This window comes from Triticum dicoccoides, chromosome 1A (genome assembly GCF_002162155.2).
Source record: "Triticum dicoccoides isolate Atlit2015 ecotype Zavitan chromosome 1A, WEW_v2.0, whole genome shotgun sequence".
NCBI lineage: Eukaryota > Viridiplantae > Streptophyta > Magnoliopsida > Poales > Poaceae > Triticum > Triticum dicoccoides.
The window spans coordinates 372,455,060-372,473,515 of record NC_041380.1 but is presented as its reverse complement, the minus strand read 5'-3'; the positions used below and the strand labels follow the sequence as shown (position 1 = coordinate 372,473,515).

Below are 18,456 nucleotides of genomic sequence, written 5' to 3'. Positions count from 1 at the left end.
AGACTTCCACTCGGAGGCTTAGATGCAGTCCAAGTACTCGCCTAAGTTATAAAAATCCTACCGAGTGGTAAGCCAGACTTCCACTCGGAGGCTTAGCTGCAGTCCAAGTACTCGCCTAAGTTATAAAAATCCTACCGAGTGGTAAGCCAGACTTCCACTCGAAGGCTTAGCCGCAGTCCAAGTACTCGCCTAAGTTATAAAAATCCTACCGAGTGGTAAGCCAGACTTCCACTCGGAGGCTTAGCTGCAGTCCAAGTACTCGCCTAAGTTATAAAAATCCTGCCGAGTGGTAAGCCAGACTTCCACTCGGGGGCTTAGCTGCAGCCCAGCGCTCGCCTAAGTGGACTAAGGAATAAGTCGATTGCAGTAAAGGCGCCCTGCTTTGAACCTGCAAAAGACATTTCGAGCCAAAAACAATCATATTCAAGCACCAAATTCAAGTTCGAATCGATATCTAAAGGAACCGAAAGTGCTCAGGCGCTAAGCCCGTTAAGGTTTATCGGTTACAATTTCACTCGGCATACCGAGGAAAATTTAAAGCGTCGAGCTTAGAAGAAGTTTTTTACCCCTCCTGCGGAGGGCTGGAAGGTGCAACAAACTCATCAAGATCAATTCCGTCTGCGATCCGAGTGGCAGCCGCAAGGAAAGTTTCCATAAAGGACCTGAAGTCGTGTTTCTTGGTGTTGGCCACCCGGAGGGCCGCCAGCTTCTCTTCTCGCGCATCTTTGCAGTGGACTCGGGCCAGACACAGAGCAACATCTGCACCGCACCGAGCCGAGGACTTCTTCCACTCCTGCACTCGACCAGGGATCGTGTTCAAGCGAGCCATCAACGACTCAAGGTCATTCTGAAGTGTCTCCCCGGGCCAGAGCGTCGAGTCGATGCGAGATGTGGCGACCTTCAGCCTTGCAAGATAGTCCACGGCAGCTGCAACACGGGACTCTAGTCGGAAAACATTCATGGCAACTTCTTCGTTCACCGGAGAATTGACGGGGTCAAGGTTTGGTTCCAGCCGGCTAGTTTCTTCTTCAAAGTTTTGACAAAATTCTGCAAGGACGATCACCGAGTCAAGATGATGGTCGAATGGAAAAACCACGATTGGAAATGATTGCCGAGCATAGAGGTTTACCTTCAAGCATAAGAAACAGCTTCTTAGCAAGACCACTCAGGAAGGCCTCCATATCATTTTTCTTCCCAGTCAACTTACCGACTTGGTCGGTCAGGGCAGTTTTATCAGTTTTCAGTCGACTGACTTCCTTGTTGGCAATTCCAAGAGCAGCTTTCAGATTGGTATTGTCTTGTTCAAGCTTGGTGACTGAAGCTAGCTTCTCGTCAGCGAGCTTGATCTTCTCAGCTAGTTCAAGGTCTTTTTTATGTTGGGCCTCCCTTACCTTACCTGCAAGTTACAGCAAGATCAGATTTTGAAACAAACAAAGGGGAAAATCAGTCGTCAAGGTCTCACCAAACATACCTTCGGTCTCCTCCTTTGCCTTCGTCAGTTTCTCCTGAACCAGCTTCAAATTCAGCTCGAGCTGAACGTGCTTGTTTTCCAGCTCAGAGTAGCGAGCCACAAGATCACAGGAGTTTTGCGAAGAACCAATCGACTAAATGTCAAATATAATTCACTTCCGAGTGAAAAAGGAAAAATCACACGTTTCTAAGACTACAGCCGAATACAAGCATTCGACCGTAGTCTCGGGGACTACACCCAGTGGGTGCACTCAGCGTGCCCCCACTAATCCTATCTAAGATAGAGTCGACCAGTCGACCTCAAAAAAGAGAGAGAGAGAGAGATGTATTCTTTAAGACTGTAATCGACTGCAAGCAGTCGACCACAGTCTCGGGGACTACACCTAGTGGGTGCACTCAGCGTGCCCCCACCGTTTTGCGAAATCCATTCGACATAGTCGAATGACGCAAAGAATGAAATTATAGAACCTAAAGCCGACTGCCAGCAGTCGACCTTAGCCTTGGAGACTACACCCAGTGGGTGCACTCAGCGTGCCCCCACTAATCCTATTGAAGACAGAGTCGACCAGTCGACCAATTTGCGAAATCCAGTCGACATAGTCGAATGACGCAAAGACTGAAATTATAAAGCCTAAGGCCGACTGCCAGCAGTCGACCTTAGCCTTGGGGACTACACCCAGCGGGTGCACTCAGCGTGCCCCCGCTAACACGGAGTCTGAATCAACACACCCAGTGGGTGACTACTATAAATTCTAGAAATAAAAGTTTTTGATAGCATATCCTAACAGAACAGGCGGTGGTCGACTGACCTGAACATTGCTTTGAAGGGCGGAACTGGCGTCGTAAGCTGCCTGGCTCGCATCCCGGATGGTCCTTAACTGCTCCATCATGATCCCTGCCTGGCGTATCGCCTCCTTCGCAGCGCCAGCTTGGTCCTCTGGGACGTGGTGCGTCGTGAAGAGGGAGGGCTGCTGAGCACTCGTCAGTGGATCTGCGAAGGACACAGTGTGTCGAGTGGTGTTCTCTTCCTCCGCAATCAGAATCTCAGGCGCCGTCACATCCTGGGGCACCCTGCTGGCGGACGCTTTCCTACTCCTTCTGTGCTTCAGCGGTTCCTCATCCTCATCATCATCAGGGAGAGTGATAACAGCATTGGGTGGAGCTACAGAGAAGAATCAGGATCAGAGATCATGAGTCAGTCGACTAAAAACGACGTTAAGAATATTGTACCTGGTTTTGAGGTTGCTGCGTCCTCCATCTCATGGTCATCAGCCCGGGCTGAGGTCTCAGAAGTAGCAGCACTGCAACTCCAAAGAATCAGTCGACTAACTTCAGCGTCAACCAGAGACAAAGTTCACACAAAATAAGAAGACTTAAGCAGCATGATTACCCTGATATGGTGGGGATGGACACCTTCATCTTCGGCAGGAGCTTGGTCGGCTTCGACGGAGCCGCCCGGGGCTGCTTCGGCGCCTTTTCAGTCGGTGCCGGAGAGGTGGTCCGAGGGCGCTTGGTCGACTGTGCAACGGTCGCAACCCCCTTGCCACGTTCAGTCGAAGGGTCGTGGACAAGCTTCGACCGCCTTTCTGAGCGCGGTGGTACGACCTCCTCCTCCTCTTCTTCCTCGTCTTCAGCGTCATCTTCATCACCGTCATCGTCGTCATCGTCATCATCATCCTCAGCAACGTCCGAGTCCCATTCCTCCTCCTCCTGGCTCTCGCCCCCACTCGCCTCACCCTCCTCAGTCGGAGCCTGTGCTCCATTGGGCATCGAGTACAGCTCGGTGAGGGCCTGATAGACATCAAGACAAAGATCAATCGACCAATTGGCAGAATAAACAGAAATGAATATGACAAGAACACAGTGGAGAGCAGAGCAGGCATACCTTGTTTGGATCACTATTGTGGTCGAGTGGAGGAATCCTTCTGGCTCCGCGTGGGTTATCCTTGTTTCCGGTAACGGCGACCATCCATCTTTCCAGAGTGACATCGCCGACTGCTTCTGGATGGACTCGAGTCTCGTCTTCAGTCCCACAGTACAACCACATGCAGTGGCTCCGGAACTGAAGGGGCTGGATACGATGCCTAAGGAAAACCTCCAGGAGATCCATGCCCGTCACTCCCTCCCGAACCAACTGTACCACGCGCTCCATCAACATCTTCACGTCAGCTTTCTCCTCCGGAATCAACTTCAGAGAGGAGGGCTTGTTCACTCGGTCCATGGCAAACTAAGGGAGTCCACTCGACTGCCCCGGCGTCGACTGATCCTGGCAGTAGAACCAGGTCGACTGCCAGCCTCTGACTGACTCGGGAAAAGTCATGGCTGGGAAGGTGCTCTTATTCCTCACCTGGATCCCCAGGCCCCCACACATTTGGACGACTCGGGTTCTTTCGTCGCCTGGGCTCGCCTTCTTCACGGTCTGAGAGCGACACGTGAATATATGCTTGAACAAGCCCCAGTGCGGTCGACAGCCCAGAAAACCCTCACACATGGACACGAACGCGGCAAGATAGGCGATAGAATTTGGTGTAAAGTGGTGGAGCTGCGCTCCAAAGAAGTTCAAGAAACCACGGAAGAAAATACTCGGCGGCAAAGAAAATCCACGATCAACATGGGTGGCCAAGAGCACGCACTCACCCTCTTCTGGCTGGGGCTGCCACTCCTTCCCCGGAAGCCTCGCAGCTCCATGGGGGATCAGCCCTCGTTGGCCATGTCGAGGAGATCTTTCTCCGTGATGGTCGACTGGATCCAATCTCCTTGGACCCAGCCCTTCGGCAGGCGGGATCTAGACGAAGACCCGCCGCGGCTGGTGGATCTCTTCTTCGCCTTCTCCGTCGCCGACGCCTTCTTCGCACGTTCCAGCGCCGCCGTCTTCTCCTTGGCCATGGTTGCCGGCGAGACGCGCGGGGAGAGGTTGGGCGGAGGCGAGAGCGAGCGCGTCGGGCGGAGACGAAGGGAGCAGAGAAAGAGAATGCTGAGGCACTGTACAAAAAACCCTCGCCGGGCGCATTTATAAGGTCCCTTCTGAGTGGATGACAGGTGGGCCCGGTCGATCTAATCATATCCAGGAACAGTTATGCAGGCGGGATACGTGGCGAAGAAAGCGGCGCGGGGATCGAGGCGTCTATATCCCGTCCCATCCAAACGCCGCGGTCTGCTCCGTTTCGCGCGCTTCCCCAAATTTCGCATCCCGCGGAATCCGCGAACGGCAGACCGGTCTGTCAGACGCGGGATTTCCCGCGATCCGTCGCTCGGAAATCGTCAAAGCCCGAAAGATCACTCGACGAAAGAAGAGAATGGATCGAGTCGACTGAAGACAAGTTGGTCACTATCAACGAAGAGATTCTTTGGTCCAGAACAGCGCACGACCAGTGTGCAAAAGTTAATCGGAAATAACATCAACTCCTTCCTCACTCGAAGCCTCAATCCATTCGGGGGCTAATGATGGGGTCATGTACCTAGGGTAGGGTCACAGACCTGATCTAAGTACCCTGCCCAAGGACACCCTTAGAAGAGGTCACCTTCCAGTCGACCAACTAGGGACTCACTCGACTGACTTGAAGGACTCGACCACGAAGACTCACTCGACCACCAGGAGGTCAAGAGGCACTCTGCACTACAATGGCCTGTAATTAAGTAGACTTTATGATAGTAAAGACACTTTATGTGGGGCGTTACCAGTAACGCCCCAGACTTAACTCGCCTTAAACCCTCTCCTACGTGGGCTGGCAGGGGTGCTGGCGCACTCTATATAAGCCACCCCCCTCCACAGGTAGAGGGGTTCGGCACCTTGTAACTCATATACACATAATCCACTCGACCGCCTCTGGGCTTCGAGACGTAGGGATTTTACTTCTTCCGAGAAGGGCCTGAACTCGTACATCCCTTGTGTTTACAACCTCTCCATAGCTAGGACCTTGCCTCTCCATACCTACTCCCCACTCTACTGTCAGGCTTAGAACCACGACAGTCAGTGATAGGCTTGGGATGATCTTGAGGATGATCATTGGATGACTATGAGATCACACAATGATCATGATGTGTATATATTGATTGGCTAGATAGTCAAGAGTGAGATGGTTCATGTGACCTTAAACGAGGACTTACAATTACTTCTAGTTTACCATGTCATGATCATTATTTACTTCCACCTCCATATTAGTAGTTCATAACTTAAGACTGTAATGCTACGTTATTGTCTTGGCTTGATGCGTTTGATGGTTGTGAGCTTGCGAGTACATTCAAAGTACTCACCTGGCGTGTCATGCCAGATTTGCAGGTGAGGCCATGATTGATTGCTTGTCAAGGATACCGAGTCTGCGAGCTAGGATGTGTCCCAGCCAGTGCCCCTTTGTAGTGGAGTCCATCACGATCGTCCCTGTTCTGTTACTAGAAGTTATTCTACTGCTACAAGTTGTTTTGTTGCTAGCATAGGACTACCTTAGCAGGCGTAGTGTTTCCGTGCCCCTGTAACCTTGAAATCAAACCCCTTGTACCCATATTGTAATAAAGAGTTGTTCTATTCTATGCCAAGTAGTGTTGTATTCCAGAAGACTTGATCTCTAGGATGGAATACAAGGTGTTCCAGTTTCTCTAAGCCGGGGTGCCACAAAAGGTATCCCCTTCAAAGCTAATATTCATGAGTTCACCGAAATTTAGAGTATTTCTGGATTGGTCCATGCATTGGTGGGTTCGAGCCACCCCGCCTACTTTCTCCTCGCTAGTTAGGATCTTATTAAAGTATAGGCGCAACCATGGTCTGCCATCCTGGTGTTATTGTTTAGCCTCCAAACCATTCTCCATGTTCCCTTCTTCCTCTCCAATTCTTACTCTCTATAGACTTCCTTCACAATCCAAACTCCACCATCCTATTCTATGACATCCACATCAACGTAACTCCTCCCAAATGACCGCAACAACTTATCAATGCCACATCGCCAAAACATTGCCACACCCATGTGGCGCCCTTTCGGGTTCCACACAGTCATGTTAGCGAGCCCGTACCTCCACCTAGACATCTCCAACCATTTCCCACACAATTTTATCACTGACAAGAACATGAACATCAGGATAGTCCTACCTTTCGAGATCTAGAAGGCTGCAAATAGTTGGGACATTCCTGAGTCCCTAACACTTTCGAGCTATTAATTTCATTGCTGCCCCGCAGAGCATTCCTACATCCTCACTTTTGTTTGTGTTGTTCTCAGCATCCTCTTCATTCGCTACTATCTCCTTGAACCTATCCTTCTTCATGAAATTTTGATCATCAATCTCCATCTCATTGCATCTCCTCTTACTACTGATGGAAATATACCCTAGAGGCAATAATAAAATGGTTATTATTATATTTCCTTAATCATGATAAAGGTTTATTATTCATGCTAGAATTGCATTGATCGGAAACTTAAATACATGTGTGAATACATAAACAAATACAGTGTCCATAGTAAGCCTCTACTAGACTAGCTCGTTGATCAAAGATGGTTAAGGTTTCCTAACCATGGACATGTGTTGTCATTTGATAATGGGATCACATCATTAGGAGAATGATGTGATGGAGAAGACCCATCCGTTAGCTTAGCATATTGATCGTTCAGTTTATTGCTATTTCTTTCTTCATGTCAAATACATATTCCTTCGACTATGAGATTATGCAACTCCCAGATACCGGAGGAATGCCTTGTGTGCTATCAAACATCACAACGTAACTGGGTGATCATAAAGATGCTCTATAGGTATCTCCAAAGGTGTTTGTTGAGTTGGCATAGATCGAGATTAAGATTTGTCACTCCGAGTATCGAAGAGGTATCTCTAGGCCCTCTCGGTAATACACATCATAAGAAGCCTTGCAAGCAAAGTGACTAATGAGTTAGTTCCAGGATGATGTATTACGGAACGAGTAAAGAGACTTGCCGGTAATGAGATTGAACTAGGTATGAAGATACCGACGATCGAATCTCGGGCAAGTAACATACCCATGGACAAAGGGAATTACGTATGTTGTCATAACGGTTCGACCGATAAAGATCTTCGTAGAATATGTAGGAACCAATATGGGCATCCAGGTTCCGCTATTGGTTATTGACCAGAGAAGTGTCTCGGTCATGTCTACATAGTTCTCGAACCCATAGGGTCCACACACTTAACGTTCATTGACAATATAGTGTTATATGAGTTATATGATTTGGTTACCGAATGTTGTTCAGAGTCCCAGATGATACCACAGACATGATGACGAGTCTCGAAATGGTCGAGATGTATAGATTGATATATAGTACGCTAGTATTTGGACATCGGAAGTGTTTTAGGACACACCGGGAAGAAACTGGGTCACCTGAAGGGGTTCCGGGCACCCCCCCCCCCTCCCGAAAGTTATGGGCCTTATGGGCCAATGGAGGGGACAGACCAGCCCACAAGGGGGCTGGTGCACCCCTCCCATGGCTGGACGGCCCTAAGGGGAAGGAAAGGGGAGGGGTGGCCCCTCCCGCCTTTCCCTCCTCAGGAGAGAAAGGAAAGGGGGAGGGGTGGCCCCTCCCGCCTTTCCCTCCTCAGGAGAGAAAGGAAAGGGGGAGGGGCACTTCCTCCTTCCTTCCACCCACGTTCCAAATAAGGAAAGGGGAGCTTGGGAGAGACCCCAAGTAGGATTCCCCCTACTTGGGTACCCCCTTGGCTGCTCCTCCCTCCCTCCCACCTATATATATGTGGGAGGGGGCGCCTAGCAGATAACAGAACATTGTCTTACCCGTGTGCGATGCCCCCCTCCATCGTTTACACCCCCAGTCATATTTTTGTAGTGCTTAGGCGAAGCCCTACGGAGATAGCTTCACCATCACCATCACCACGCCGTCGTGCTGCCGGAACTCATCCACTACCTCGCCGTCTTGCTGGATCAAGAAGGCAGAGGACGTCACCGAGCTGAACGTGTGGTGAACGCGGAGATGCCGTTCGTTTGGTACTTGATCGGTTGGATCACGAAAAAGTTCGACTACGTCAACCGCGTTGTCAAATGCTTCCGCTTACGATCTACGAGGGTACGTAGACACACTCTCCCCCTCTCGTTGCTATGCATCTCCATGGATAGATCTTGCGTGTGCGTAGATTTTTTTCCATGCAATGTTTCCCAACAACTACCTGCAACATTTGACATGTCCTGTTTTCAGCCTTCTCCTCTCTATTAACTCTCTTGAATTTCTTTCCTTTGTTCTGCCAATCACCCTTCTTTCTTCAACTCAGGATCATTCACTCTAGGTTTTTCATTTGTTGTACTACATTCGCTACCACCTTGTCAGCCCCTATCTATTTATTCTGCATATCATTTGCACCCTTGTCCAAACCTACTAAGCCCATCGTGTTCTAATTCTTTTGCTCCTCTCACTTCCCAGTCACTATACACTCAGTCCTCTCCTGCCAGAACATTAAATATTTTGTTGTCCCATTCTTCTCACTCTTGTGCTCCCTTTGTTTGGTTTCATTTGGCTAGTAATCTTCTTATCTCCCCCACTGTTACTGCTACAACTGTTCATAGTATTAGACTATTAGTATCATATTAATGCCATGACGACGCATCACACTGCCAGATCTCCCTCCTCTGCTACCCATGTTGCTGCCCTACGAACACTACGACCATAGGCTCCTCCCCACCCCTACCAACAGCGAAGCTATCCCTATGGTTGCTACCCCTACCATCACTCATCAACTTGTCGATCTTCATCACTCCCCCCTAAGCCTAATACATGGCTTTTTTTTTCTATTTCTCTTTTGCTTCATTGGGCTTGATTGTGCTGTGGCCCCAGCAGTGGTATGTCGAGTGTTGTTGAACTTGGACTCTATGGATCGTTGCTTTATTTATAAAGCGGGGAGAAAACCTATTTCAAGAGAGAGAGCCTAATACATGGCCCATACTGAGGTGTTTCTCCCTTCTTTGGTTTCAGGATGCATCCACAAGCGTAGCAGAAATCCAGTAATGTTCCTACTCGAAATGACACCACAAAAGTTTCTTTTTCTTGCTTTCATCCTCTACAGTTGCCTGCTTGCCCATGTCCTTGTTCTTCTCCCTAGCCAATATGAATCTCTTCACCAACGATTCATTAATATCTAATTTACCTCCATCCTCATATACTTTATCTATCAATGTACCATATGGTCAAACATCCACAGCCACCAACTCATCGAAATTTTGCGCAATGAGCTCACCCGTGGTCATGTTCATGGATCCGAGAGGCAGACCCAAGACCCTAATCCACATCGGAATTATATTGAAGTCATACTCCTCAATTGTCTTATCCGCGTCAAATTTCTCCATTACCAAAAGCTCCTTATCAAACCCCCATGGCCCTTCTTCCAGTGCGCTCCTTCACCCCAACTCCTGCCGAAAAGTGTATAAAAAGATATTATCTACAAGCTCCTTTCATCTCTACCCCTTGATCGACACCATATAGTGTTTGCCCTACCACCGAAGCATGCGTTGGCCGATCCGAGAAAAGTATGCCCGCTGCCTGGGCATCGGGATCCCCAACATCATCTCCTTCCCCGTGTATGTTGTCCCTACCTTCACTCCCCTCCTCTCCCTAGCTGATAACATGAGCCCCTTCATCATGCCTTTGACATCCTCGATGCATCCCCTGCTCTGTTACCCCTCACAAAAACCCTAGGGAAGAGTAGTTGTTGTATGATCGTGTGCCCTAGCTAGTGTACACGAAAGACGTTTGTGGATTGGATTTGAACGGGTGAAAGAGAGGTGCGTGGCGTGATCAACAGGAACGCCTCACATCATAGACATAGATCAGGGAGCAGGGTGCGCTGGCGGCAATAGAACCCTATGTCCGACCGACAATTACAGAACAATCATCTTTCGGAATGGACCGTGCTATTAATTTTATATGCAACCAATTAATGGCAAGGGCAAAATTACCTTTGAAAATTCTGGGAGATGGTGGCTAAACACATCAAAAGTTTTTTGCGTCAATATGTCCAACTTATTTAGATATACAATTGAGTAAGGATTATATTAGATGCTATGCTCAAATATATAGTACAGATATACAGTAATTGCACGTCTCCGTTTTGAGTACTTTGTGCTTCTCTCAACTGGGATGCACCTTTTCAAGTGCTTCATCGTCTAGCCGCTGATTATATCCTCGTAAATGTTCCTGACCTTAGCGAAGAACGCTTTCCTGCAAAATCCATTGAAATTGTTTGAACGACTAGAGCCCTCCTTATCTAAGAATCTTATAGTAGCATTTTGCAGGTTCGGTACAAAGGCTGTGTTTCAATACCTGTCGGGCTTGAATAGCAGGTTCTTGTACGCAAACCACTGCATGTATTAGAAATTCAGAAGAACGGATCAAAATGGGAAACTCTTAGAAAATTGACAGCGATGGAAGAATGGCAGACTTGTACAGCATGATCAAATTAATGACCAGATTGACCAGTAAATTCAATCTTAGGCACGTTGCAGTTTGCGAATAGCAAAAGTTATCACGGTAAGGTTCTGTTGAGCTGTGGATCTTTCTTACCCCGCTGTAACCAATGCCAACGACCTCCATGAGACCTGGAACCACGGGGAGCCTGTCGATTGCCTGCAAGGTTAACACCAAAATCACCTTCAGCTACCCCATCAACTCGGTGATTTTTTAAACAACTTGTTCGACAAACAGTTGAGGTAAGCGTCTTCAGTACCGATACTACTCCGCCGGCGCTCCACATGCCGAGCGTGGCGGCGACGGCGAGCGTGGTCACCGCGTACTTGTCCTCCACTCTGTCCCACTGTGCGGCGCAACCGCGCAACTAGGTGTCAGTCACTCGCTCCATAACTAATGAACTCCAACGTGCCACGTACGTACCTCTTGTTTCAAGCCGTTGAAGAACTCTGTAAGCTCGGCGTTGTCGGCCAGCGGCGCGGCCGGCTCACCGGCGGCCATTGACACCACGTTCCTCGCGAGCCTTTTACCTGGAAAACAACTCTTCTTAGATCCACGCCCCATGCCGCTGCACGCACGCGCAAGTTCTCAAAGCCACACTCACAGAAGGAGGCGACGCGGGGCTGGCCGTGGGACGCGAGGCCGGGCAGCGGCGGCAGCGCGGGGAGCCCGAGCCCGACGGAGCGCGCGGCCTTCCCGAGGTCGCTCGCGATCGGCGAGGGGACGGCGCCCGTGGCTGGGGAGGCGACGGTCGGGGCCATGGAGATCGATGCCTTCGGTCAGTGTACGCCTCACCACCACCACCACTTGCGCGTTAAGCGCGTTGGTCGGATGCTAATAACGACCGCGAGGTCGTCGGGACGGCGTCCTGCGGGAGGTTAGGGACGGCCGGGTTCAGGCGCGCAAAGATAAAGTGGGGATGCGTGAGATGGGCGCCACACGATTGCGCGCGGAAGAACGATAAGATGGGGTTTGGGGTGGGCTCTGTATGGCCTGGATGTTTCCGTCTGCGGTATCGGGAGTTTCTGGTGTTTATCGTCCGAAGACGCCCGATGGGGGGCTCACGGAGGCCCTGACGACTGATTTTTTCTTCTTCTTAAGCTGGTTTGTCGGATGGCTTTCAGAGGGAGCTCCTAGTTGGCGCTTCAGGCGCCAGCTAAGGGAGCTGGCGCTCACAGCCGCCGAATCGTGGGCCGGCCCATGTGGCGACCACGGCTAAACTCGCCTCGCCTGGTCGCTCGCTGGATCGAGAGCCTCGAGGGCTGTTCGTACGATCGCGGTTGACCAGTTGACTGATTGTTTAACCGTTGACTTTAAAAAAAAGATGAAAACGAAAACCGAGAAAAATCATAAAAAAAGAAAAAAATCGAGATTTCAAAAAAGTTCACAGATTTGGAAACCATCATTCATTTTTTCAGATCATCAAATTTGAAAAAAGTTCACAGAAATTGAAAAAAGTTCATCAAATTGGGAAAGAGTTCATCGATTTTGAAATAAGTTCACCGAATTTTAAAAAAGCTCATCCATTTTTTAAAAAAATTACATCGGTTTTGAAAAACAGTTCATCAATTTTGAAAAAGAGTTCATCCATTTTGAAAAAAAGTTCACGGATTGTGAAAAGATTTCATCGGTTTTGAAAAAGAGTTCATCAATTTTGAAATAAGTTCACCGAATTTTAAAAAACGTTCATCGATTTTGAAAAACAATTCATCGATTTTGAAAAACAGTTCATCGATTTTGAAAAAAGAGTTCATTAATTTAGAAAAAATGTTCATCAATTTAGAAAAAAAGTTCATCGATTTTAAAAAAGAGTTCATCGATTTTGAAAAAGAGTTCATCGATTGTGAAAGAAAGTTCACCGATTTTTAAAAAAATAGTTCTTTCAAATTAGCAAAATAAATATAAAACCGTTCCGAAAAGAAGAAAAAATAAAAATAAAAAACATAACAAAACCGTTTCGAATAAAAGGGAAAAAGAATAGGAAAAAGGAATCGTTGTAAGAAGAAAAGGTGAAGAAGCAGTAGTTTGGGCAACTAATACGAGTTAGTGCGGTGGTTAGTGCAGGAGGCTAACGACCGTCAGGTCGCGGTATCGATTCCCATCCAAAGCGCGCATTTTTTGTCCTCATGACAGGAAGGAAAGATGGGCCAGGCCCAGTTACCGCGGCTGCAGGCGCCGGTTTGCGGAAACAACTATAACCGGCGCCTGCCGCGCTAAATAGGAAATGCCGCTTTCAGATGACATATCTATGAAACTTTGGGCCTGTTCGGAGTCCCTTCGCTCCATACGACTTCACTCCAGGAGCAGCCAGAGGTGCAGTTTAGCGAGGAAATTGATACTCCATGGATTCTGTGATTTTTGGAGCGGATGGGTTTCCGAACAGCCCCTTTATTGTTGGATTGTTATAGAAGTTTTTTTTAAAACTCCACCATATATTAATTAATTTAAACAGTTTTGCTAAAGCACATCTGAAAGTGCGTTATATCGACTAGAGGGGGGGTGAATAGGCGATTTTTATGGAAGTCTTCAAAACGTGGAAGTTTCGAAGACAAACGATAGAAATAAACCTATTATCATGCAGCAGAAGGTAGACTACACTAGGCAAACCATAGTCAAGTATTCAATGAAGTGAAAGCACAATGACTAATAGCAGCTAGGTAGTAAGGATCAGGTAGGAAGATATTATGAAGCCGATCAGAACAAACAGTCACTCAGTGAAGACAGAAGATAGTGCAATCATACAATGACTTCACAAGGACCAACAGTAAGTAAAGGGAAGGGAAGGATGAAACCAATGACTCGTTGAAGACAATGATTTGTTGGACCAGTTCCAGTTGCTGTGACAACTGTATGTCTGGTTAGGGCGGCTAGGTATTTAAACCTAAGGACACACAGTCCCGGACTCCCAGTCCTGAACACGCAGCTCAGGACACCCAGTCCTCACCGTATTCCCCTTGAGCTAAGGTCACACAGACCTCGCCCAATCACTCTGGTAAGTCTTCAAGGTAGACTCCCAAACCTTCACAGACTTCGTTCACCGGTGATCCACATTGTCTCTTGGATGCTCAGAACGCGACGCCTAACCGGCTGGAGGATTCACAGTCCTTAAGTGTAATAAGTCTTCAGATCACACAGACAAGAAGACTTAAGTGATGCCTAACACTCTTTGGCTCTAGGTGGTTAGGGATTTATCCTCGCAAGGAATTCTCTCTCAAAGGCTTCGAGGTGGGTTGCTCTCAAATGACAAAAGTTGTACTCTAACTCTGAGCAGCCAACCGTTTATGGTTGTAGGGGGTGGGCTATTTATAGCCACTAGGCAACCTGACCTGATTTGTCCAAAATGACCCTGGGTCACTAAGGAACTGACACGTGTTCCAATGGTCAGATTTCAAACACACACGGCAACTCTACTTGGGCTACAAGCAAAGCTGACTTGTCCGACTCTGGACAAGATTCGCTCTCATTGTCTTCACTCGAAGACATAGGTTTTGGTTAAGCATCACTTCAGTCATTCTGACTGGTTCTCTTGGACCCCACTTAACAGTACGGTGGTTCCTATGACTCAATAACGAAGAAAAAGGAACTACAAAAGATCTGAGTCTTCGAGCTCCATAGGCTTCATGCGATGTCTTCTCCTATCATAGTCTTCATTGAGAATATCTTCATATACCACCTTTGATATCAATGTCTTCATACATTTTTAGGGGTCATCTCTGGTAGGAAAACCGAATCAATGAGGGACTTCTACCTGTGTTATCCTGCAATTCTCACAAACACATTAGTCCCTAACTAGGTTTGTCGTCAATGCTCCAAAACCAACTAGGGGTGGCACTAGATGCACTTACAATCTCCCCCTTTTTGGTGATTGATGACAAACTAGTTGAAGTTTTCAATGGGGAATATAATATGTGAAATTGTAAAGGATAAGGAATTGTCTTCATTAGTTGTAAGGGCTCCCCCTGAAGATGTGCATATAAGTAATTTGCTTTTGGAATGCAAATGCACATGGCAGGTTGTACTCGTGGAGATCCTCTTCAACTTATGATGACAATTCATTATGCATGAGAAGGTATGTGAAGATAATGACAAGCATAATGGAAAATGGACGTCTGGAAAATGATCTAAGTGCGGAATTTATCGTCGCACATGCGGAATTTATCGTCGCATCACTTAGCAAATAAGTAGCAGACGACCATCGAGTTTAGGTGTTACAACTCAAAGAACCAACTGTATCAAAACAAGAGTTGTAAACACGAGGCAAAATATAAAGCAACCGCCCATGTGGACCCGCTTGAAGACTATCAAACTCATATGCTTCTCCCCCTTTTGTCAGTAAGGACCAAAAAGGTTTGAAGACATAGAGCATCTACTCGTTCCCATGAAGAGTAGGTGAAGCAGCAGGGTCGTCGGTGGTGTTCGGCGGTGCAGAAGAACTTGGAGCAGTGTCGAAGCGTGCTGAAGGAGGTGGCGGTGAAGTAGCATCGTCTTCATCCTCGATCACTCTGGCATTCACAGTTGCAGCAGAGGAAGAGAACTCAGAGTCTTCAAGAGATGGAGTTCGTCGCAGCACTACCCTTCGAGGAGGTGTGGAGTCAAACTTGAAGCGTCCAGAGAAGCCATCCTCTTGAAGATCATCTTCAGAGCACATAAGTGTCAGCCCTTTCCATGTGCGTCGAGAGGTTTCATGGGCAACAAAGGCATTCTTGGTGGCAAGATTGCGAATGCAGTTGACATCCACCAAGAGGCTTTGCATTTGGCGCTTTGGCCAGTCATGATGCCTATCCTGTTTCTGATGAAGAGCCACAAGAAGCTCTCGGTCGTTGAGAACACGAGACCGCTTCTTGGGTCGTTGCCCAATAGTGCTTTCGGTGGCTTCAGTAAGGGCACGATGAGGTGCACGTGTAGTTCCAGCCAGAGGATAAACACGGGTGACTGCTTCAACTCCTTCAATGTTCTGAGAGAAACTTTGATGCTCTGCATTCTGAAGACTAAGAGGCTCCTTGGCAGGCTCAGGATAAATGGCTTCAACGGACATATCCACATCAGGCAGAAAGATCCGATGATTGCGAGCAGATGGCTGATATGAGATAGCGGGGTGGAGTTTAATCAGCCGCATTATCCATGGAGCGTAGAATTTCAAGCCAAAAAGATCAGAGCCTGATGCAGCAAGTTGACGGATGAAGAAGTCATGTGCATTGAAGCATTTGCCATGAAGAATATAGAAGACCAAAGTCTTCATTGCACCTTCCAGCTTGGCATGTGGAGAATGTCCTTTGATGGGACAGAGAGTTCGCCTTATGATGTGATAAATAGTCCTTGGCAGATACTCAAGGTCTTCAACAAGGAACTCCTTAGGATATGCAGCATCTTGTGGCAATGGCTTCATCATACTGAGCTTCTGACTCATGTTTGGTTCAGGCTTCTGAAAGATGCTCTCCATAGCTTCACTGTGATGCTGACAGCTAGGTTCGTAGAGATCACCAGGAGTGGGCAGACCAGTGAGCTCAATGATATCAAAGGCTTTGGCTTCGTGATGAACATTTCATGTCATCCACTCCAGGACCCAAGTCTTCGGATCTCTGTTGTACCCACGGATGTGAAGTGTGGCATAGAATTGGAGCAGCAACTCTTCATTCTAGTGCTCTTGGTTGGTGACAAACGGCAACAATCCAACCTCTTTGAAGCAATCCAGAGCTTCTTCCAGACAGGGCAGACTAGCTATTGCTTCAATGTCAAGACGCTTATGTGGGAAGATGCGACCTTGATTGTACAGAATGCAGGAGTAATAGCTTCGCTGCGGATAGCTCTAGAACCGATCAGAAGATAATCTTTTCCTTGAGTAGGGGTTCTTGGAGCTATTGAAGAAAGTGTTGTCTGCTTTGAAGCCATTAACATTGAAGGATCTAGGTGCTGATGCAGGACCTGGAAACCTGGGCAACCTTGGAACCGGCTTCTGTACCTGAGGCCTGTGCTCAACATGATAGTCAAACTGAGGACCAGCAGCAGGCGTAGGAACAGAAGCAGTAGCATCATTGGCTTCACTGACTTCTGGTGCTTGGGCTGGTGTAGGCTCCACATTGGCTTCAGCCATGACAACGTCAGTGGCGTCGGTGGCAGCCTCAAGATTCTCAACCTCCACTTGATGAGCTGGAGGGCCGGTCACAGTCACGTTCACCTCGATAACAGCTTCTTGGTGAGACGGGGGTGTAGCAACTCTTGGGGTTTCTTCTTCATCGGCTGATGCAGCCGGAATGTCTTCAGCAGCTTTAGCTTTAGACTCGGAGACTGGAGGCCTTGGTCCTTTGCGAAGCCTGCGTAACACTGGCGACGCCTGTGGAGTTGGAGTTGGCCGGGCCTCAAAGTCATCTTCCTCTTGTGCTTGTGGGTGATCAGCCCATGATGCATCCTGAGCAATTGGCGTCAGAGGACGACCAATGCTGATGAGTTCGCTGTGCGTTAGCACAGGCGATGATACCTGTTGGTGCTCGATCTGAGGAAGAACTGCATCATCTTCAACATGGTCATGGTGACCAATGTCTTCAGCAGCCGTGGGATTAGCTGCTGGAAAGTCTTCAGCTTCATGAGCCTCTGTGAAAGAAGGCTCATGGACAGTCAGTTGGCGCTCTTGATGTTCAGTGGCTGGGGGAACCATGGAGATGGGTTCAACAATTAAGGGCTCTGTGGGAGCAGCCCGTTCCTCCTTGGTCTTCCGCTTCTTCTTGGAGGGAGCAGTAGCAGAGGCTTCGGGATGTTTCCTCTTTCTGGCTTCAGCCTCAGCGGTCCTCGTCTTCTTCAGCTCTTAAGAGGTTGACCTAGCTGAGGGAGTCCTGGATTAGGGGGTGTTCGGGTAGCCGGACTATACCTTCAGCCAGACTCCTGGACTATGAAGATACAAGATTGAAGACTTCGTCCCATGTCCGGATGGGACTTTCCTTGGCGTGGAAGGCAAGCTTGGCGATACGATATTCAAGATCTCCTACCATTGTAACCGACTCTGTGTAACCCTAACCCTATCCGGTGTCTATATAAACCGGAGGGTTGTAGTCCGTAGGGGAGAATCAACTCCATACACAACAATCATACCATAGGCTAGCTTCTAGGGTTTAGCCTCCTTGATCTCGTGGTAGATCTACTCTTGTACTACCCATATCATCAATATTAATGAAGCAGGAGTAGGGTATTACCTCCATCGAGAGGGCCCAAACCTGGGTAAAACAAAGTGTTCCCTGCCTCCTGTTACCATCCGACCTAGACGCACAGTTCGGGACCCCCTACTCGAGATCCACCGGTTTTGACACCGACATTGGTGCTTTCATTGAGAGTTCCTCTGTGCCGTCACAATCAGGAAGGATGCCTTCTCCCATCTTCAAAGACGGCGCCGTTGCTAAGGGAGCCTTGGCTGTCGGCCAAACCCTCCGGCTAGGTGGTTTCCTCATGACCGCATGTTCGGCTGTTGCGCCGACGGTGACCTCTCGGGTCATCAAAAGCAACCTACACGTCGGCTCGGAGCTCGTCGAGCAGCTAGATCCGATGGAGCTCTCTTCCGTAAACGAGCTCTTGGATCGCA

The 18,456-nt window shown here is 48.3% G+C and overlaps 1 protein-coding gene across 1 annotated transcript; it reads right to left on the bottom strand.

Annotated features, from left to right (window-relative positions):
- Nucleotides 1-10,370: 10,370 nt before the first annotated feature.
- Nucleotides 10,371-11,835, bottom strand: LOC119274147 (protein CURVATURE THYLAKOID 1B, chloroplastic-like). Its single transcript, XM_037554842.1, has 6 exons — nucleotides 11,494-11,835; nucleotides 11,313-11,419; nucleotides 11,149-11,235; nucleotides 10,986-11,048; nucleotides 10,746-10,783; nucleotides 10,371-10,643 (listed from the first exon to the last, which is right to left on the bottom strand). The coding sequence occupies exons 1-6, from the start codon at nucleotides 11,648-11,650 to the stop codon at nucleotides 10,589-10,591; spliced, it is 507 nt and encodes a 168-aa protein (XP_037410739.1). The 5' UTR covers nucleotides 11,651-11,835; the 3' UTR covers nucleotides 10,371-10,588.
- Between the last annotated feature and the right edge of the window lie 6,621 nt (nucleotides 11,836-18,456).